Source organism: Arvicanthis niloticus, chromosome 8 (genome assembly GCF_011762505.2).
Source record: "Arvicanthis niloticus isolate mArvNil1 chromosome 8, mArvNil1.pat.X, whole genome shotgun sequence".
Lineage (NCBI taxonomy): Eukaryota > Metazoa > Chordata > Mammalia > Rodentia > Muridae > Arvicanthis > Arvicanthis niloticus.
Window position 1 is genome coordinate 4,527,288 of NC_047665.1, and position 23,055 is coordinate 4,550,342.

General features: G+C 43.6%; 1 protein-coding gene and 1 non-coding gene across 6 annotated transcripts in view; one reads left to right on the plus strand and one right to left on the minus strand.

Annotated features, from left to right (window-relative positions):
• Window positions 1–1,067, minus strand: part of Naa35 (N-alpha-acetyltransferase 35, NatC auxiliary subunit) — a 58,743-nt gene extending 57,676 nt beyond the window's left edge. Inside the window, exons 1-2 of one of the 5 annotated variants that reach the window (XM_034510436.2) lie at window positions 975–1,067; window positions 182–310 (exon numbers count right to left, since the gene is read on the minus strand). In XM_034510436.2, coding sequence (XP_034366327.1) covers window positions 182–305 — 124 coding nt within the window. In that variant the 5' untranslated portion in view covers window positions 306–310; window positions 975–1,067. Of the gene's footprint in view, window positions 1–181; window positions 314–531; window positions 553–646 lie in introns of those variants that run through there. The other 4 variants (XM_034510437.2, XM_076938888.1, XM_076938889.1 and 1 more) reach the window with 4 other exon arrangements.
• Window positions 1,068–15,094: 14,027 nt separating this feature from the next.
• LOC117714431 (small nucleolar RNA SNORA48) lies at window positions 15,095–15,236 on the plus strand. The gene has a single exon (XR_004607517.1). It is a non-coding gene; the product is annotated as a small nucleolar RNA SNORA48 (small nucleolar RNA).
• The last annotated feature ends 7,819 nt before the right edge of the window (window positions 15,237–23,055 follow it).

A 23,055-nucleotide genomic window follows, 5' to 3' on the forward strand; every position in this document is an offset into this window, starting at 1 on the left:
TCCAGAACAGAAAATTCCTTGTCAGCATGGCTAACAGGAGACTTTCTCAAAAACAAAACTACTATAAATCTGATAAAATCACAAGGTTGTCTTGCATTTAAAAAAAAAAAAATCAAAGTTGAGAAAATACAATTTATCCTGCCTCAGGCTTTGAACCAAAATCCCCCAAATTCAGACTCACCTCGACAAGCATCTTCAAAATCCTGGGTTATGTCCACCCAGCTTGTGCTACTTTTCTCCATCTTCTCAGGGACACTGAGCTCCCATCCAGAAGCATCATCGTCTACAGAGGCTTTCATAACCATTATGCCTGTAAAGTGAACACGGGTGTGAGGTAGAGAATACAGCTTTGGCAGGAACAGGAGCTGCAAAACTGCCCAACTGTTGGGTCAAAGACTTCCTAAACTCTGTAGGCAGAACTCCTTTGAATCCTGCAAAAACCAAACAAAAACAAACAAAAAAGCCCACCAAGCTTTTGTGCAATCAGATCTCACGTTAAACGAGGCTGCCACTCACGCACTGGGTTCGCACCTGCCAGGACTCACAGCTTCTTCCAACTAGTTCAGAGATCTTCAAACATCCCAACCCAAGACTCCAGAGACCCCGGCTGTCAACACTGGCCTCCAGGAAGCGGAGCATTCCTCACCTGGCGGGCTCCGCAAGACCAGGGCCCGGCCTCGCCCTGCAAGCGAGTCCGCATAGACCCTGGCCCGTGGAGCGAGCGCGGCCGAGGCGGGGACCGGTCCTCGCGGTGCCTCGCAGGGAACCGGCACCAGGCGGCCCTAGTCGCCCGGGCGACACGAGCACAGCCCGGCCTGGCGGCGCGCGCCCCCGGCTCCGACCCGAGGAGCGGCGGGGAACCGGCCGCCGGTGCCCGCTCCCCGAGATCCGCCAGAGCGGGCTGCGGGGTCGTGCCGGCCCCACACAGGCCACCCCAGGTACTTTCCCACGACCACCCGTGCGCCACCACGCACCGTCCGCGCCACGAAGATAACGACACCGACACAGCCGCCGCCGCCGCCCCCTCCCCTCTCGGCCCCGCCCCGCCGGCCGCGTGCACGCATGCGTACGCCTTGGGCGCGCGCCCCCGCCCCCCGACTCTCGGGACTCCGCGCACCGGCCACGCCCCCTCCCCCACCTAGGCCGCCGTATCCGGGTAGGCGGCCGTCCTTTCTTCTCGCGGGATTATAGCACATCGCGAGACCGGAAGCCATGCTCCATTTTCCTCCCCTCCGGCCAAGACAGGGACCCCGAGAGAGGCGGAGCCTGAGGGCTTGCAGCCCGCCTCATCCGGCATGGCTTCCCGGGAAACTCTGAAAGGTGACTCAAGGGTGAAGGGGAGGGGCGGAGCTTCCGGGGTGTGGCGCAGCAGCCCGCCATATTGCTGTTTTGTAGTTGTGCAAACTCACCGTATTTATGTCTTGCATGCAGCACGCAAGGACTTTGTAAAGGAAAGAAAAATGAAACATTTACATCGAGCTAGCACTTTTCTTCCAAACTCGGATGTTTTAGTTTTTTCTTAATAAATCAGACATCAAGTAGATTTTGTATGGGCATGGGTGGAGTTAGAAAAGGAACCCAGATCCTGGATTAATGGAAACCAAAAAAAAGTTAAAAGGACATGATTGCCTCTAAGTATGGTGGAGGAGAAGGTTTATTGTGGATATGAAGGAGAGCATAGTCAGAGTCAGAGACATCTGGGAGAGTCCAGAGGGAATGTGACTCTGAGCCTCTGAGCCAGCCCACATGAGGAGAAAAGGGAGAGGAGAGGGGAGAGGCAGGAGACCAAGGGGCCAGGAAGGAAAGGAGTAAAAGAACCAGGTAACAAAAATGGCTGGGAAGGGCAGCTGGGGGAAGCGCAGCCTAACCCCTGTGCTGAAGAAGTTTAGGGAAGGGGGATGGGTATGCCACCCATAGCTTCTACCAGGTAGAGACTGTGGGATTCTAGGAGAAAGTTAACATTTAGGTCTGCCTATATTTGTTAAATAAGCACCTCAGTTAGCATTTGTCCCAGGTTTGAGACCTATCACTGAGTTAAGAGTACACAGCAGCCTATCATGGGGTATATCCTCAGTCGTCACGTTGATTGTTTAAATTTTTTAAAAAATTGTCTCTCGCATGATGTTGCACCCGAGCTGCCCCATGTTGGGCACCAAAAATGTTGCGGACTGCTCTATCAATGTTGGAACCTGCACTGCCAAAAGCCTTAGGGGTTAAACTGTTAAGAGCTCGCACTGCCCCAAGCTGCTCAGGTCTTCGGGTCGGGGTTCAGCAAGAGAGAGAGTGAGGACAGACATGAAGAATGGAGACCAGACAGAGTGTGATTCAATCTCGTTTATTCTTCAACCTCTCTTCTTCTCTCCAAGTCCCTAGTTCCTAGCACATAATCCTAGTTCCAGTTGCTAGTCTCTTTCCCAGTACAAGTGTCTAATCCTAGTTGCCTGTCTCAAGTGCCTACTGTCTAATTCCAAGTTCTTCCTCTAAGTGCTAAGTGCCTAATACCTAATAATAATTTCTTCTGTCTGCCTCTTGCCTTTTATATGTCTCACTTCTAAGCCACGCCTTTAAGTCATGCCCTTAGGTCTTGTCTCTAAATCTTATCTCTAAGTCACACTCTTAAGTCACACACCTTTAAGTCTCACACACCCAAGGGAAAATCCTGGGTATCTAAAACAAGATGTTATCAGAGTGTGCTCAGTTATTGTAGGCTATTGTAATCAAGTCTCTTCTCAGGGTATATGGCTCAAGATGGCTGCAAGGATGATAGCTGCCTTCTGTCGGCTCCCCACAGCATGGAGTGTATTTCCTGAGGACAAGAACTTTGTTTTTATTAAAACTATCCTAACACATAAGGCATCAAATACATGGAAGAGGAAAATGAGAAAAGAAATTGCAGAAACTGGTTTAATGATCTTTTGAGACTCCAGAAGAAACCTAGAAAAATGTGAACAGAGTTCTTCTGACTTGTTCAATGTTGTGTATAAGGGCATCAAAAACACTAATTTTATAAAGATTCATGGGTGTGTGTATTGGCGAGATGGATCATAGGTTAAGAATGCTTCCTGTTCTTCCACAGAACTTAAAAGTTTCATTCCCAGGACCCATTGGAGGCAGCACAGTCACCTGTAAGTCTGGTCTAGAAGGGCACCAGCATAAAGGTGCTGTACACTCAAGTAGACACATAAATACGTCTTTTTTAAAATAAGAGGACATGCACACACGCGTGCTAGAGCCTTAGTTCTACACTAAGATAAATCCCTAACTCCCTCCTATGTACTTTCTCACCTCTAGATCACTCGTTAACTATTACAATGTAAATGTCTTCTGAGTTTTTGTTGTATTGTTTAGGGAAGGATCACTCCAATATTCTGTGCATGTTCAAAATATTTTTCTGGATGTTTTTCAGTCCTTAGCTGGATCCATGGCTGTGGAGCCCCTGTTTCTACTGTGCTGGCTATATTTCTGTCTCTTTCATAGTAAAGGGTTCTCTAGTGCTAACCACTGACACTCATGGTAGACCGAGGCATTGTGTTCCTAGCAGGGACTTGTCAAATGCTAACAGCACTGGATTTGTCTGGGCTGTTTGTCATGAGTTGGTTTAGAAGGTATTTATAATCCAGGACCTTCATGGATGGCTGTGAAAACTGGATACTGTGCAGCTTTAGTGTGGGCATCAAACGCTCTCTTGAGCTTTACAAACGAGCCCTGCTCTCAAAAATCTGCCTGTCGCCAGCTGTTGAATAGCAGAAGAAATCTGAGAGGGAGGACAAATCTCAATTCCATTATGACATTTTGCCGAACTCTCTTTTGCATGCGGTACTCTGTTTTATGTTGGGACTATCCTTTTGTCATCCATCCCGAACCTTGCTGACAACTCTCCCTGCTCGCTTTGCCTTTCACAGTCTTCTCAGTGGATTGATCAGGGGTGAAAGGGAACTCCATGCAACTGGAAAGAAGTCAGATCTGATGCTTCTTAAGCATATACTCTCATTTTAGCGTCACCCTGCCCTTCATCTCTAGAGATGCTTCTGTGAGTGCTTGAATGTACAGTGGTGCAGATGTGTCCTGCAAATGACCTGATCCTTTTGGAGTAGCTGTTGTCGAGCCCCTCTATCTTCCGCCTCTTCAACTGTATTGCCTACTTTTTCTTCCTCCCATTCCCTCTGCCCTTGTGTCTTTTACAGAGATTAACATTTTCACTCCTCCATATCAAATAGATGTCTGGATCTGTGATTGTGTCTGAACACACTACATTTCAGTGTTCTTCTAAAACTTTGTAATTTGGGGTACTGTGAATGGGGCACAGCTTCCCCTGTGCAGAGTCCATCAGATATCGGCTGTTCAGCTCTTTATTGACCAATCAGCCAAAGTCAGAACTGCAACCACATCACTGGGACAGAGATCAGCATTTGAACACACAGTGCACAAAACACTCCCAACACTTCAAACTCTGTGCCCATTATTTTTATAATGTACTTGAATTCAAAAAAATTGGATCTATACCCATTTGTATTATTAAATAGGAACACATCATATAACATGTAATACACATGTGATATATATATGCATATATATACATATATATCTCACAAGTTGCTTCTCCTGATTTATCCAGAATACATATAAAATACATCATAATAATAAACAAGCAAGAAGTAGTGGTGTATGTCTAGAATTCTAGCACTTGGGATGCTGAGGCAGGAGAGTCATGAGATCAAGGTTAGCCTGGGCTACATAGTGAGACTCTGCTTTGATTTTTAAAAGAAAATATGACCCAGTGACAACTGGAAGGAGTATCTAGTGACACATCCCACACAAAACCTATGCCAACACCTTTTCTTACAAAATGGATAAGCAAAAACAAACAGAATTGTTACCCATGTCGTGTATTCTGGATATGAGAAGGAGATAAAGTCTGTTACAGACCATGATTGGTAACATTAACACAACCCTAGCTTTTATCTCCATAGAGCATGCAAGAATCAAAGCTATTGAAAATATACCAATGTATGAAGTTTAGAGTTAGTGAGGATCCTAAGAATATGTGAGGGATGTCAGTCAGCTACAGTAGACATGGGACACCATCAAAGATTCACTCTCCTGTAACCTTTGTCTGTCCCAGTTTCTGTGAAGAGCAGACAGGCCACACCCTGTCTCCACTCAGAGCTCTTCAAAGAGCCAAGACCACCACCACTACCACTCATTCTGGGAATAGGCTCTTCCAGAGAGCAACATCTAAACAAAGGCAGGCTGGAGCTGGCAGACCTTCAGGGGACTAGCTATGCCCAGTGTTCTTCCAGAGTCTTATCTAGAAATGTCTGTGGGACGTTCCAAACACCTGCCCCAGCAGAAGTGAGTCTAGGTGGGTAGATAGCAGCCAACCTTGGGCCAGTTGCCTAGTCCTGCAAGAGGTTGGCCAAGTTGCTTCTTCTGATTAATCCAGAAAAGCTGAAGAGGAAAACCAAAAGACTTAAGTACAATGGGCATGCCAAGGTACCTTTTAATTATTGTACATCCTTTGATAAGAATTACGAGTTTCCACATCAGTGGGAATCCTGTGTCATAGTCAGCATGTTCTAGGTTGTATGAAGCTCAACATTGATATTTTTCTTCAGAAAAATGTCTGAGATGTGACAACAACATTTACCCTAACTATCGTCTAGAAGTTGAAGAAGGTTACCAGCATCCCTGTGTTTCTTCCCACATTGCTAGCATTCCAGATTTCCTTCTTGAGAAACATCAACATTATACGCTCCCATGCCCATGTCACAGTCTATTATATCCTCACAAAACCTTACCTCAAACCCCAACAGTGCACCTCTTTCTCCCTCCTCTATAAGGGAGCAGACTCTTCTCCCTGGACAGGCTGAAGCTGGCCTTTAGAACTCTATCAGTGTTGCTAGCACAACAACAAAGTCTTTGCCTACATGGTGGTACCATGTCCATTTCTATCTAGAACACGCTCCTTTCTACGATGTAGCCATTACAATAAAATATTGATTTACAAAACCTTAGTTTGGGCTGGACAGATAGCTCAGTGGCTAAGAGCACATACTGCTCTTGCAAAGACCTGGTTCCCAGCACCTGTGTCTTGGTACTGGGAACCAACTGTACTTCCCGCTCCAGGCTATCTGGTGCCCTCTTCTGGCCTCCATGGAATCTGCACACACAAGCACATACTGCTCCCAATACACACATACATGTAATGAAAAACAAACTTTGTAAATTAAAAAAACTATCAGTTTGTGCCAGAGTGTTGTTCACATCTTTAATCCCAGCACACAGGAGGCAGAGGAGGTAGGAGGAGCTCTGTGAGTTGGAGGCCAGCCTGGTCTACATATGAGTTCTAGGAAGACCAGGGATATACAATGAAATCCTGCTTTTAAAAAAGTAGAAAAAAGAACATAATTAAAATGGTTTTATTATTAATTTATCATAGTACTTAGCTAATAAGTACTTACAGGCAAAAGTAGCAGAGACAGGCAGATCTCTGTGAGTTTTATGCCAACCTGGTCTACATCATGAGTTTCAAGATAGCTAGGACTAAAGACTCCTTGTCTCAAGGAACAAAACAACAACAAAGTCAGCTCACAACTACTTAAATAATCAAGTGGGAATGTGGAAGATATAGTCTTCTTTTCCTGCAAAATTATTTAGTCTTTTATACTAGTTTAATTTGGGGGAGGGCCCAACATCCTCATGCAAATCCAGCGGCAGCCCTGCCTGTGTCTCAGAAATGTAACTATCGAAAAGTAGGGGCCAGACAGAAAATATGTGTTTAGAAAACTGGAGTTGCTTCAACCGGAGGCAAATTTTATCTTTAAAGTTCAACAGAAGTTGCACGAATTGGAAACCAAGTTTTAAAAACTCTTTTGTCCTTGAAGGAGTGATTTACATTAGCAAGGCAAGGCTGTAAGCCTAAGAACCTTGGAATCATTTACTTTAAAATAAATATTTCACTGAGTAAATAGGTTTTCTTTTCAGTGCACAGTGTAAATATTAGCATCTAAGATAGGCTGTATTGTTAAAAATCTCTCTCTCTGCATGCCTAAGCACCATCCCTCATAAAACCAACCAACCAACCAACCAAGGACAAAACAAAACAAAACAAAAACCCCAAACTTCTTTTGTCTGTTTGAAAGAAAGCAGTTTTAAAAATGAACAAGACTGGGCACTGTGGCAAGTGCCTTTAATCCCAGCACTGGGGAGGCAGAGGCAGGCAGATCTCTGTAAGTTTGAGGCCAGCCTAGACTACAAACCAAGTTCCAGAACAGCCAGGGACACACAGTGAATCCCTGTTTAAAAGAAAGAAAGAAAGAAAGAGAGAGAGAGAGAGAGAGAGAGAGAGAGAGAGAGAGAGAGAGAAAGAAAGAAAAGAAAATCTTATTACTGTCACAGTGCATATGTACAAAGACATGAATAACATTAATTTTAAAAATGTTAATCCTTAGTTGACTTATTTGTTCAAGCCTTTCTTCATTAAATTTATTACTGAATAGTGAAAAAAAATACGGACTCACGAGTTTATGCCTTACCATTTGCTCAAGTTAGGTTACACCAATAGGCATACTTTCTGGCTACTTTATTGGGTTCCTATATCTACCACCCTTCCAACTCTTATTCTACCCCAATCCCTTTCAACCATACAACATTAAGTAGGAGAGGAAGAAGGTTAGAAGGGAAAGGGGGCGTAGACTTCTTCAGACTATGTCCTGTTGATTAGTCATGTTGAGTTCCTTGGGGCAAGTACAGTCTTCCTTGTCAGAATATCTCCAACCAGCAGTCCAGCACACAGAAATCACAAAAGCAGTAAGGGGGAGCAGCAGCGAGGGAGCAGCTGCCTCAGGCCCTCTAGGGATCTAGCATTTATTCCCTCTCAAGAGTCCTCAGAACTCCAAATACAAACTATCTGCAGCTGCCAAAAATCACACACCCACTAGGACACAAGACAAATCATAGCAGCTGTGGACTGTCTGAAGCAGCCCCATATCCCACACCTGGGATTAAAACAAAAACATTCACATAACTGGGTTTTCAAAGAAACAAAAGTTTTCACTACATAGATCTCTTCTTAATTAGAAAGGTACCTGGGCATCTTTATTTCTCCCACAAGCTCCCAAAAAGAAAAAAAAAGACTTCTTTTCTTCCTCAATCATCCTATTTGTGGAGCAAGGGCCCTCCAACACCCCACCTGCACCAATTGTTTGATTGGAATTGCAGAACAGTGTGCCTGTGGTCTTGGGGAACATGAGGCCTGTGTTCAGATGTGCAACAAGGGATGTAGCCACAATGCATTGGATTCCTTTTTAGATCCCTCCAATCTAGTTGCTCTTAGAGTCCAGTTTGTAGTAAAAGTTAGGAAAGAAACTAGTTAGAACTGAAAGTCATGATTCAAAATTCCATAAAGGACATTCACTCATGAACACTCAGTGGACCCCAGAAAAACAGTCTAAGTTGACATTAGTAATTCTCTTTATCTCCCAAGGTGGAATGATGGGGAAAAAAATCCCTCAGTCACATTCACTAACCCCGCAGTCCATTCATGCAGTGAAAGAATCAGTATCACTGAACCAGAGCTGTTGCTCTGTATAGCATAAAGCATGCTGGTATCTACAAATCCCTGGGGATGCTCACTGCTGTGGTTTCAGGTCCTTCTGAAGAACATCATAGTTCTGATACCCACAGAACACCTTCAGCTCAGTCTTTTAGAGCAGCGCCCTGGGAGCCTCAGATGAAATTTATGATGATGTTTTAATATGTGAGGCTCCTGTGCTAAATCTCTAAAAGTCTTCAGTACATGTCTATATGTTTCATATTTAGAATCCCAGTTGAATCTCTCCAAAGCCAGCACATGCCAATGTGCTGTCTTTTACTATTAATTTATTAATTTTTTGGAGACGGGATCTGTCTTAGTTATGGTTTTACTGCTGTGAACAGACACTGTGACCAAGGCAACTCTTAGAAAGGACTGACTTTTAATTGGGGCTGACTTACAGGTTCAGAAGTTCAGTCCATTATCATCAAGGCAGGAGCATGGCAGCATCCAGGCAGGCATGGTACAGGGGGAGCTGAGAGTTCTACATCTTCATTTGAAGGCTGCTAGCAGAATACTGACTTCTAGGCAGCTAGGATGAGGGTCTTAAAGCCCACTCCCACAGTGACACACCTACTCCAACAGGGCCATACCTACTAATAGTGACACTCCCTGGCCCAAGCATATACAAACCATCACAGGGTCTCCACCTTTCTAAGTGCTGTGAGTTTAGATATGCACCACAAAAATGAATGCCTATAGCTATCTTTTAACAATTAAAATGGTAGTAGTGTACGTTTGATTATAGTAACACTCTAATTCATGTACATTATTCTGAGGGTTTTGCTCCCATTGAAGATTAAGAGAATGGAGCTCCCAGGAAGTTCCAAGAAGCCACTTAAAGAAATAGAAGCAAGGGCTAGAGGCTACTGTCCCAGGGATCACCTCATAGGAACCTGAACTGCCATTTGAGCCCTAGGGCTCAGCTTAGCCTTAGTGACTTGATGTCACTAAACCTGAGCCACCCCACCACTGAGGCAAGAACAGAACAACAGCAAAAGCTGTTTCAAACCCTCTCTTCCCATTACGACCGAGCCATGACTGTTCTGAACTTTTCTGCAGAACATACAAAGTGTATATCCCCCAATCCATATGGATATTGGGATTGTGTATGCTGCCAGCCCAGAATTCATTTCTAAAGTGACTTTATATTGTTGTGGGGTGCCAGCCAGTGCATAAATACATATATATGTGTGTATGTACATGTATATTTACATATATATATATAACATTTTCCTATTTTTGCTTTTTATGTTAATTTGCACAGACTTTTCTGCCTGGAATCAGTCTTGAGAGTTCTGATTTAGCTCGAGGTTGCAGTGGATTACACATTCTTCAACACAGGAAATGAGAGAATAAGAAGATATTTCTGAGGAAGAATTTTTTTCTAAAAATTAAATATTAGAGGCCAGAGATATAACTCAGATGCCAAAAGCATACTGTTCTTGCAGAGCTCTGAGTTCGGCTCCCATGTCAGGAGTTAACAACAGCTTGTAACTCCCATTCCAGGACATCTGATGCCTTCTTATATCCTCTGTGGTCTCCATGGACACCGGCACACACAAGTGCACACCCATATACATACATATAACTAAAAATAACAAAACTTTCTAAAAATAGCAATTTCTTGACAAAATTGTATTTAGTCAAGGTTCTCCAGAGGAAGAGAATTGATAGAATGAATCTGTCTTGTTTGTCTGCCTATCTATCTGTCTGTTTGTCTATCTATCTATCTACCTACCTATTTATCTATCAAAACGGGATATATTAGAGTGACTTACAGTCTGTGGTTTGGCTAGTTCAACAATGACTATTTACCAATGGAAGGTCCAAGAATCCAGTAGTTATTTAGTTCACAAGTGTGTTGGTTTGTATTGCTTCGCCCATGGAGTGGCACTATTAGAATGTGTGGCCCTCTTGGAATAGGTGTGTCACTGTGGATGTGGGCTGTAAGACCCTCATACTAGCTGCCTGTGAGCCTGTATTTTGCTAGCAGCCTTCAGTAAAGATATAGAACTCTCAGTTCCTCCTGCACCATGCCTGCCTGGATGCTGCCATGTTCCTGCCTTGGTAATAATGGACTGAACCTCTGAACCATAAGCCAGGCCCAATTAAATGTTGTTCTTATAAGAGTTGTCTTGGTCCTGGTGTCTGTTCACAGCGATAAAACCCTAAGTAAGACAGCAAGGCCAGATGTCCCAGCAGGTCTCTAGTATACACTGGAATCTTGAAGAAGTAGGCTCTAATGCCAGTGACACAATGGACTTGCCAGTGAGAGTGAGAGCAAGCAGGCAAAGGGAGCAAGCTTGCTCCTTCCATGTTTCTTAGGTAGGCTGCCAGCAGAAGGCGTGGCCCAGATTAGAGGTGGATCTTCCCACCTCAAATGATTTATTTAAGAAAGAAATCTCTCATAGGTGTGCCCAGCCTTTTGGGTTTTAGTTCATTACAGACGTAGTCAAGCTGCACAATGAGGAATAGCATCACAACCATCTGTTTAAAGTTTGGCTTTGAGGATAACATCTCTGACCACATGGCCTTATTCTGCACAGATGAGTGGACAAAGGTATCTGTTGTGGTGTTAAGTGTGACAGTGATTCAAGTCAAATCAGAGGCCATGCTAGTCACTGATTTGAAAATTCAATGTACAACAGTTGGTTTTTTTTTCTAGTGTGAAATTTGTCCTGTGTGTGCATGTGTTCATATGTATAAGGCCAGAAATCAGCTTTGTGTGTTGTTTCTTCTAGAACACCAGTTTTCAACCTTTCCAAAACAAAATAAGCCAAAATAAACATCTTCTATTATAAATCGGTATTGGTGTTTTTTATTAAAGCAATAAAAGGTAGCTAATATAGGGGGTTACTTTAAAATTGAAATTTTTATTTCTACCTCTTTCCAGATCCCCTTCGCTTCCCCGAATAAACCCCTTTTATACTGGGCATGTTCTAAGCCCAATGGGTTTCAGCACGAGCCCACCTAGATGCTCCCTCCTGCAGCATTATAGCCCATTTTATAAAAATAGCATTTGTGACTTTTTTTTTTTTAATTTTTGCAGAGTGCTTATTCTATCAATAGTTTCATTTGTTTATCTTTTTTGAGGCAGATTCTCTTGTAGCCCAGGCTGGTCTTGAACTTACTCTGTAGGCAGGATGGCCCTGAACTCCTGCTTCTGCCTGCCAAGCACTGTAATTACATACATGCCACCACGCCAGGCTTCTTATGGTTATTTACTAGTACATACATTCAGAGACAGGTTACAGGTGGAAGAGAAACGTTACAATAATGAAATTTTGACCTCTGTTGATAATCATTTTTAATTAATCAGAAGCTTGTGTCACAGTGCTACTCTGCAGTATCACAATTTATAGTTTCAATTGGTACATATATAATTCACTAACACATAGGACAGGTCGTGATATTGTAAACAGTTCCTAAAGAAAAACAAAGGACAGGAGGCTGGTGAGGTAAGAATGCAAGTGCTTTCTGAAGACTTGAAAAAGGAAGGAGGGGATACACACAGACAGATGATGGATGGATAGATTGATAGATTGATAGAAAGGAAGAAACCTGGCAACCTACATGGGCTTCTGAATATGGTGTCATTTAGTATAAATACATATAATCTGGCACACAAATTAATGCAATATGGTTATCATGGAAGGCAGTCAGGGCAGAGGAAAACAGGGCAGAAACCTGGAGACAGTAACTGATGCAGAGGCCACAGAGGAGTGCTGCTTACTGCTGCTCAGCCTGCTTCCTTACAGCATCCAGGACCATCAGCCTAGGGATGGCTCCACCCACTGTGGGCTGGGCTTTCCCAGACCAATCACTAATTAAGAAAAAGCCCTACACCCTTACCTACATCTTATGGAGATGTTTTCTCAGTTGAGGTTCCTGACACTCAGGTGACTCCAGCTTGTGTCAAGTTGACATAAAACTAGCCAGCATAGGTGATCTCAGGGATGTTTTGTGAGAACAAAATTTGAAAGCAGTATTGAAACAATAACAAAAATTCATGGTCAGCAAAGACCACCTACAACATGATAAAAATAGTCATAATAAAAATGTCGAGACCCACCAGGGACAGGATGACCGAAAATAACATGCCCAGACAAGTACAAACAAGCCCAAATGAGTAATGGGCCATCTGGTGTTATTTTTCTCTTCCTCCCTTCTGGGAGGCCTGAGGTCTCATGGTCACAAAGACATGCAAGGACATGTCTGGACACATACAGACAGGTAGCTAAAAATAACTAGTCATCCTGCCAACTCAACATCCTGCCAGTTCAAAATGCTTGATGTTTGAAATACCCAATCATATGTAACCGTGCCAAATTTTCCCGCTCTCCCCAACCCCTACCCATAAATATCCTAAGCTTCCTGAGCTCTTGGTTGAATCCTCTATCTCCTGCGTGAGATACGTTTTGACCCGAGGGCCCTCGATATTAAACTGCCTCTGCTATTGCATCAAGAAGGTCTCTCATGTGTCTTTGGGTGTACATCGATCCGGACTTGAGTAAGGGTCTCCCTTCGGGGGTCTTTCAGTTTCACTGTGCATAGAGCAGAATCCTAACCAACCAGATAGAGATTTGACCAGTTCATGCCAGTTGCATCAAATTGCAATCTGACTTGTTTCTGACTGGGAAAATTAATTGTAAATGTAACTTTTGATAGGCAGAGGAACCAAGGGGAAGGAAGGCTGTAAATGTAACTTTTATTCTCCAGATGTAATTGTCTTGGAGGATCACTGCCTGTCTGCTAACCTAGGCCCAGTCCTAAAAGCTGTTAGCCTCCAAACAATTTGATCTAGGCCTAATGTTTTTAGCCTTTGAGACTTAGTGCTAAATAATTTCACTCTTTCTTTTCCTTTCTGTATTCTAGATGGCTGGTTCAGCTCAGCCGTTCTGGCTCAAACTCCTCTCTACAAGCTGACTGATTCAGTCTGGGTTCTCTCCTGGCCTCAAACTAACTCTGGATCTGTTCTAATCTTCTGGCTCATTCTCTGGCTCATTCTGTCTTTACCTGTGTCTAGCTTGTTCTCTCTCCAACCTGTTTGTGTAGAATCCTCACTGTCAAACTTCCTCCTCTCTCTGTCTCTCTCTGTGCCATTTTCTTAAGGAGCCTCCTCTCCTCGTGAGAGTTGGGCAGATCCTATTCTGTTGAATTTTTCCCTGATTCATCACTCTGTCTGCCCCTCAATTAGACGTCACTTTCAAACATGGCGTTTCCTTCTACAAACTAACTTTACCTTCATTGTTTGGGATTAGAGGTGAACAGTAAGGGCGTGCCTATATTCCAGCTAGAGGGATCAAAGGTGTGTGCTAAGGCTGAGCCACACCACAACTAGTAGATTTTTTTCCCCAGTAAACAACACAATCTCAGAGTTCACAGTGTGGTCAAATATCCTCCAACAGTCAATGAGCAGTTTGAATAGTAAAAAATGTAATCTCTCTCTTGCCTGGTGCATTGCTGACAGGGCAGTGTGGTCCACAGAGGAAATAAGGGAGGGAGGAGGGAGACACAGATGTTCCAGGGAATCTTACAGCTTTGACTTCAAGACTAGCAATCAGCTTGTTTATTTATTATATACAGATTTCCCAGAACAAAGATTACTCAAGAAGTATAGATTCTGCGTTTGACTTTTTCATTAAATGTCCAGGGTTACAGATTCAGTCACAATTAGAAAATATAAACAGAATAGGATTTATTTTTATTATCAGCCCTATAACTTCAACTTAAATAATCTAAAGAATGTCTCCTCCAAAGCAAACACACTTGTTATATGTCAGCTTGCTTTTAGGCTGGGTGTTTTAAAGCACCCCAGACAAACAGCAACTACCTGAACTATTCTTTTTATGAATAGCAAATACTAATACACAACTCATTTTATTTATGTTTATTTATTTATATTTATTTATGTTTCATCATCTGTGCTATGTTATAAAGCCAGTCTATCTTATTTACTCCAGGGGTGCACCTGGTATAACTCCCTATCTGTAGACTACATTTTCAGAGAGATTTAAGTCTATTGTGAAGGGAGGTATTGAAACTGTAACCTATTCCCCTGACCAGTCAGAGTCTGTAAATTGTCTCTGTTTATCCTGCATCAACTATACTGTTTGAGTTATCTCAGGGAATATCCTAAGATTCCTGGAGTAATGGCCTCACCTAGCTCTGTGCTTCTCTGTGCTTAATGATCTCCAGGGCATACGGAAGACTTCCAAATAGTAGCCAGATAGAGTTAATTTTAGGATTTCCCTAGAAAGACTCAGATATGGTTTTCTCAGAAAAAGACATGAAATAAATAGTAACGCAGAAAGTCCTTAAGCATGCAGCACATGGAAACCAAAACCCAAAAGTGAGTGACGGAATGACAGGAACCACAGCGTGCGGCCCAGTCTTGTCGGGACTGTGTCAAGTAGCTGTGCTGGCTCCGTGACTCTCATTTCCATTGGGCATGGTTGTTCCACTCTCTATTTCACTAGCCACTTAAAATTAAGATTAATCAGCTTTCCTGGAAAAGAGACACCTTGTTGTTGGTGGTGTTCTTATTTCAGTCAGGGGCAGAGCAGATGGCAGTCCTTTGTTCATCCTAGCCTGATGCCTGGCTTGGTGGCTAAAGCTGTCTTATGCCTAGGACTCATAAAAACCAAACCAAACCAAACCAAACCAAACCAAACCAAATGCAGGGAGTGCAGAGCAGCAGGAGGAAGACAAAAACCTGCTAACCACCAGGCAGAGCAATTCAGAACCTGAGAGAAGCCAGTCATCTTGGAAGATTAGATTGTATGGAGGTTAGAATTTTCCAGGCCTTGGGATAGTAAAGAGAAAGAAACGCTCTGGGTTCAGCCCAGGCTGTACATTAGCACAGCTTGGGAAGAGCTCTTGTCTCATTCCTACATCTGAGGAAACAAAAAGCAACAATTATAGCCAAACATGTCCCAACCTTTTTCAAGATATAATGTCGTATGACTCATTTTAGCTGATGACATGGTGATGGAAGTTGTGGTGTGTCTTAGTCACTGCTCTATTGATGTGAAGAGACAGACACCATGACCATGGCAACTTTTATAAGCAGAGACATTTCATTGGGGGCTGACTTATAGTCCAGAAGTTTAGATCATTGTCATCATGATGGGAAGCATGGTGGCACACAGGCTGACTTGAATCTTGAGAGGTAATTGAGAGTTCTACATCCAGATCAACAGACATCAGGAAGAAAGTGCCACACTGGGCCTCTCTTGAGCATCTGAGACCTCAAACTCCTTCCCCAGTGACACCCTTCCTTCAACAAGGTCACACCCACTTCATCAAGGCCACACCTCCTTAATAGTGCCATTTCCTTTAAGACTGTAGGAACCATTTTCAAACTACCACAGACATGGACTCACCTCTAAAACTGTAAGCAGCTTCCCTATTAAGTGCTTTCTTTTACAAATTGCCTTGGTCTTGACGTCTCTTCATAGCAATAGAACAGTAACTAAGATGGAAGTGTACATACACCACGTGGCCCCTTTCCACTTCTGCCAACTGGTTGCTCCAGTGAGACTTTACCTGGAGGCACAGTGGGAGAGCCTGGTTCTAGTTACCAGGTGGACAACACTTGCACCACATTAACCTGGGCAGCTGCAGAGTGTGACATCTCCTGCTGTCAGCACCCCTGCACACCATAAATGTCCTCATTACCACAGCTGTAGCCTAGGAGACATTATCTGGAGACAATGTTAAAATGGATGCTTCTGAGTTTTCACTTGTATAGATGGTGTCAACAAACACAGTCATTCATTGGGTGTAAGATTTAAGAATAAATTAAGACATCGCTTTTGATTTCTAACTTGTGCAGATGTTTTGTTCTAAGACAGTCTTATTGTGCTGTCTGGCTGGCCAAGAGTCCAGGCTCACATGACCCTTCTGCTCCCCTCCCCACCCTGCCACCCCTGCCCCAAGTAATTGCACTATAGGCAAATGCCACTAAGTCTAGTGAAAATGTTTTTAGGAAGATTGTAAATGTGTCTTTTTAGTTTCTCACACTCTGAGTTTTTGTTTTATAAAGATGCTTTCCAGATACTGGCAAGGAATATTGTAGGTTTGTATGGTCTTGGTTCATGTTGCTGTTACCCTAGTGCTGGTGTTTGATCTATGTAATCAGCATAGATAGTGTTGCATCCATGCTGATTACACCTTCTACCACTGAGCTCTTCTTCCCAGCCTCATGAAGAATGACTTTTGCAAGAAAGAGAAGAGTAGCCATACATGGTGGCGCATACCCTCAATCCTAGTACTCCTGAGGCAGAGGCAGATAGATCTGAGCTTGAGGCCAGCTTGGTCTACAGAGTGAGTTCTAGGCTGGCCAGAGCTACACAGAGAAACCCTGTCTTGAAATAAGAAAAGAGAAAAAAGATAGAAAGAAAAGAACATCCACTCATCTATTGTGAGATACAGCATAGGACCACACCTCTCAGTTCGCTTATATTCTTCTTTTTATATGATGATTATATTAACATATATTGTATTGTTCACATGCAGCCTTCTTTTGTCTTCCTCCCACTCCAGATGATTCCCTGTCTTCCAACTAGTTCCCTTTCTACCTCTACTTTGTGTGTGTGTGTGCGTGTGTGTGTGTGTGTGTGTGCGTGCGTGTGTGTGTGCGTGTGCGAGTGTGCATGCGTGCGTGTGTGTGTGTGTGCGTGCGTGCGTGTGTGTGTGTGTGTGTGTGTGTGTGTGTGCGTGTGTGTGCGTGTGTGTGCGTGTGTATGTTCCAATTAATTTCATTAGGTTGCCTATAGGAGCATGGGTACCTTACCAGTGGTCACTGTCCCTGTCCTAGCAATAGCTCCTTCCCTTTCCATGACAGGCTGCTGGCTGTCGGCTCTACCCTTTGTGTGTAAGTCATGTGTGGGTAATCATAGCTGGTGTACATACATGGGGCTATAGCCGTGTTATGTCCAGAAGACAGAGTTCCATAACACTACACCACGACCTCCAGCTTGTCTTTCCTCCTTTATTTCATGATGCTCCCTGAGCCTTGGAGGGGAGGTGTAGATGCCCCGTTTCTGGATGAGCACTCAGTAGTTCGTTATTTTCATCATGCTCACACATCATGAGTCTCTGTAGTTATTGTTATCCAGCACTTCTCTGACCAAAGCTGATGACACTACAGACAGACATAAGTATTTAGAAGTCAGTGTGAAAGGCACATTATGTGCATTTAGCATAATAGTAATGGCAGCTTCCCTACCAGGGTCTGTGACGTCCCAGCCGCAGGCTCCTGACCAGGTTTACAGTACCAGATGTGACTGTCTAGTGAGGACTTAACCTAAAATTAATCCAGAAAGCATTGGCTATTCCCATCACAGAGGTGACACTATCACACCAGTGTGCATATCATGCCTTTTTGGTCAGTAGCGTAGTATGCCGGGATCATAGCTGAGTGACATTGTTGGTGACCATTCTTCCCTAGCACCCGCTATTCACACAGGCTTGTACTTTGAGAGTATACATCAGGGCTAGTTTTCGTTTGTTCTAACACTGAAGAAACAAGATGTATGCGTGTCTTACTTGCTTTGCTTTTGCTTTTGTGATGAAATACAACCATACAATTCTTTCTTTTTTTTTTTAAGGTTTATTTAATACTGTCTATCTCTTCAGACACACCAGAAGAGGGCATCAGATCCCATTACAGATGGTTGTGAGCCACCATGTGGTTGCTGGAAATTGAACTCAGGGCCTCTGGAAGAGAAGTCAGTGCTCTTAACCGATGAGCCATCTCTTCAGACCCAAGAACATGATTCTAACTGGTCATTTGGTCTTACGGAATCTTACTCAACACAAATGTAAGTTTTACCCTGTAACTTTAGCTTGAAAAAAAAAAGTACAGTAGATGCTAAAGAGAAGGCTCAGTAGTTCAGAGCATTTTCTGCTCTTGCTGAGGAACTGGGTTCAGTTCTCAACACCTACATGGTGGCTAAAAACACCTATAATTCCATTCTAGGAGATCTGATACTGTCTTCTGGAGATACCAAGCACCCACGTGACACACACACACACACACACACACCATTTTTGTACATCATACACATAAAAATGAGTATTTGTTAAAAGGGTGACTAGTAGAGACGCTACAGGAGCTGAGGAAGGGTGAGTGCAGGAGCAGCAATAAAACTGGGTAGTGGTAAATGACAGGATATAGGGCAAATGTCCCATTGAGTGCTACTGAGCATGCCCAGGATGGGCTCGTGCACAAGTGAGTGATGACTCTCAAAATAACCAGGTGAACACTAAGGACACTCAGCCAGGCTCAAGATTGCGAGAGCCTTTTTCCTCCAAGCCTTTCCTAATTGAATTAGACTCTTCCTGGCAGTAAGGTAGCTTAGGATGGAATGACTGGAGGATCAATTCTGTACATTTATAATTTGGTTCCTCAGCTATTTTGAGATGCTTGGCTGAGCTCAGATTTCTATTCTCCTCAGTTATGACCCTTTCCTCCCCCTCAACCTTTCGGGGAAGTGAATGGGGCCATGCGTCCCGTTAAACCTGCAAGGCTGGTTAAAGGATTGGAATTTCAGTGACTGTGGAGAGGTTGAAATGTTGTAGGGTCAGGGCCACATTATAAGGCAGTTTATCTTGGACTGTCTTTAGCCTCCTTATTAGCAATTCCCTTTTCACCTCTGTGTCTATCTGATCGAGCATCCTTGTGACTATCCGGTAAATCCTTGTGTCTGTCTGTCTGCCCACTGTCTGTCTTTCGCTTCCCCCACCTCCCTTTTAAAGACAGGGTCTCTTTTTGTAGTTTTGGCTGCCCTGGAATTCTGTATGTAGACCAAGCTGGCCTGGAATTCACAGAGATCCACCTGTCTCTGCACCCTAAGTGCTGGGTTTGAAGGTGTGTACCTCTAGGCACAGCTTTCTGAAACGTATTAGCTTACTAGACCCTAGCTTCCACCAACTGCAAAGCTAGGGGTGTCATCCGATGACACGTGAGGCCTATATCTGCCATTCCCCACTTCAGCCCAACCATCTTCAAACGTTTCTACCAGCCATGTGAAAAGTGTCCTTATCTGTGGTGTTTGTTCTGTTTCCATAAAAGCTTCATGAATCACCACCTCATTGGAACATGGAATTTGGGATACTCTAAATGGGTTCCTGAGCCAGTCTGTCTGTCCGTCCGACCGTCCATGCATCCTTCTTCTTTTTTTTTTATTGCATTGACAGTGATAGCTTATCCTATCACAGGCTGGTCAAAACTACTCAAGATCACAGAGAAAAGGCCTCCAGTTCAGGCTGAGTCACCTTCACACTGTTCTCAGAAACTCAACAGAACCTAAGGCGCATTCATGAGAAGAAAGACCACTTTCATTTTCAGGAATCATGCACATGCTAGAGTGTAGAAGGGAGACTATATATAAAGCTTCATAATAAATTAGCATATGAAAAACACCTTGGTACAGAGAAAGGCTAAAAACCCCTGCCGCAGACAACTAAAGCCTCTGCAGGTGCAGAGGCTCCGGTCCTGCTGCAGACACCTAAAGCTGGCTGGTGTGCAGGCACAGAGGCTCCAGTATCTGAGGGGATCTTTAGCTCATTGTACTTCTAACCCTCACTTCCCTGGGTGAAGACTCACCATGCGAATGAGACGTAATACACACAGAAATTGTATCTAGAACTACACATGACAGTTGGAGGCATGTGAGGAAAGTGAGCCTGAAGCCTTTGGCATAAAAGGCCTCATTCTCCGTATACAACGGGGCTGAATGACTCCAGGTCTCTATTGGTTTTGGTCCACTTCCTCTGCCTTGAAAGTGTATCATTCTTCTGCTTCTGCTGAAACTATGTTTCCACTCCAGTCCTTCTTCGGGGACACAGTACCTGGAGCCCTTTCAGAGGTGTCCTCCAAGTCCTGCTGTCAGATGGCTCAGATCCAAGGCACAAGAGAAATGTCACAGACTTAAAATTTGTCTTCTGCTGTCTCCCCTCTGTTCCTGTGGCCTTTGATTTACTCAAGTCCAGAGTGTTCCTGTGGCATCCATCCAAGCTCTGAGCTATTCTGTCAGAGTCAACTCTTTTGTGACCTATTTCCTTTTTTCATTAACGTTATTAAAAAAAAAATTGTGTTTCTAGCCAAGGCATGTCTCCTATGGGTTAAAGACCCAACACCTATAAATTCATGTGACCAGTTATACTTTAGTTCAAATGAAGGGCTTCCAGGCTGAAAATTTTAGGTGTCTGTTTCTATCTGCAGTTCAGATGTCTTTTAACATATATTTAAGAAATTATTTATTTTATGTGTACTGATATTTTGTAAGTATACTACATGTGTGTAGTACCTATGGAAGCTAGCAGGGGGCATGAAATTTCTGCTAGAAATGTAATACCAAATGGCTGAGTTGGCATGTGGGTGCTGGGAACAGAACCCAGGTACTCTGTACAAGCAGTTGGTGGTCTTAACTACTGAGTCATCGCTCCAGACCCCAACTGATGGATTTTTTAAAAAGTACTTCAATTTATGATTTTTGTCCTGTTACTATAAAAACATGATGAAATTGTTATCATATTGTAACATAATATTTGGGGTAACCTGAGTCTGTATTGTTGGGAGGTGATGTGTGTGTGTGTGTGTGTATATTTGGACACCATTCACTGTTTTTGCATATACAAAGTATGAAAGATGTTCCTGAACCTTATATCTCCAAGAATATACCTGTTTCCACACAGGCTGACAAGTCTTTCTCTATAAATATGTGTTATGTGCATAATTTCTCCAGTAAAATGCAGTTGCTTTCTTTGTCTGAGGAGAGACACTGCCTTGGAAATGCTCTGCATCGCTCTTCCCGCTTGGTCTGAGGACTAAACCTTTTTTCACTTTTCTTATCTCCTCATTGTACTTGGCTTTGCTTTCAGCAGAGGGAGACCTATTGCCTTAAGTTTTAATCCAACAGCTGATGCTAGCACTGCCTAGGAGACAGACAGCCATGTTCTATAGTACCGATTCCTCTGTATAAGATGGTAATTGATCTTGTCTGATCCTTAGGAAAACTGGGATGGATACTTTATCATAGGAAGTAGAACTGGTCATCTGGGTCTAACTTCTCCACAGCCACTTGGGTACAGCATTATTTACAGATTGTTCATGTGGCTTCAAGAATGCTGACTCACCATGGAGGAAAGGCTGGTGAGTGGCAAGCTCATCACTGCTCACAGGAATGCTGCACTGGGTCCCTGTTGTCAGAAGTTGCTGGGCTTCTAGGCTATGGCTGCTCTAAGCAGAGCCAAGGACAGCTAGCTAATCTGTTTCACAGGACCACTCCAGAGGTGGTGAAGAATCATGATTATTGTGGTTTCACAATAATCTCTACAAGGATGATCTACAAGGATGATCTAGGTGTATTATCAAGACAGGTACAGAGTCCCTGTATTTTCTTCAAGAAGATGTTTCTAGTGACCTACTTCCTGCAGGGCAGCCCCATTGCTCCTAAAGTTTCCACCACCCCCTGGTAGTGTCACTAATTGGTGACAAAGACTGCAACTTATGAGTCTCTGGAAGACATTCCAGATCCAATCTATAATACCTGTCATTGCTCATGTATGAGAATCCAGGAGTGGTGCCATGGAAGAGATGGCAAGGGCAAGTGTGTGGCTTCTGCGCTTTCTTGGGCTACAGTATCTTATACTTCCCCATGTTCAACAAGTCAGCAGCCTCTGAACCCTATCCTTTTGGATTTTTGTGCTCTTGGATTGGCCCTTAATTGTTCCCCAATATTGACCACTGATGGCCAACTCCACCTTCAGTCCTGCTCAGCTCCAAATCTGTGTGAGGGTGGAGATGTTCCATCCCTTTGTCTCATTGGTCCTCCAACAAGCAGGCTTCCTTTAGAGGGTATCCAGGAGCCCCAGCCAGGTACCATCTCGTTCGCCTACAAAAAGACACAGCATCTAAGAGACTGAAAAAATTTTAGGACCTCTGTAGGGAGAACCAAGAGGAACTGCCATTTTATTGTGACATCATATGTTCTTGAATGCATTTCTTGTAAAGAGTCAGTGTGTGAACGACTCATTCCAAACAATGTCACAGGGAGTTGTGGAAGTATTTTCCCAGTGTTCCAGAAGTTAAGGCTAGTGGAGCTTGCTGTGGGCCCGGAGTCCCAGGAACCACGAGTCTAGAGTTGTTTGGGGAAGAGAAGATTCTTACAGAAGGAAGGTGGAGACATTTTAGACAATACCTAGGTATTTTAGAGGCAGTGTGTTCAAAGATACTGTCTGAGAAAGAGAAACAGCCAGCTTAAAAGCTGGTGTGTAAAGTTGCTGCTGCAATTCACACATAGATGGCAACACTGGGAGCCAGAAGTTCTGTGGCCCCTGGAGAAGACAGTGAAGGGAAACCCTCCCAGCAGTGAACAGTGAATAGCATGTTTGTCTAGTGTTAGAGGTGGCTGGAAGGATGGCTCAATGTCACTTCACTCGCAATTGCA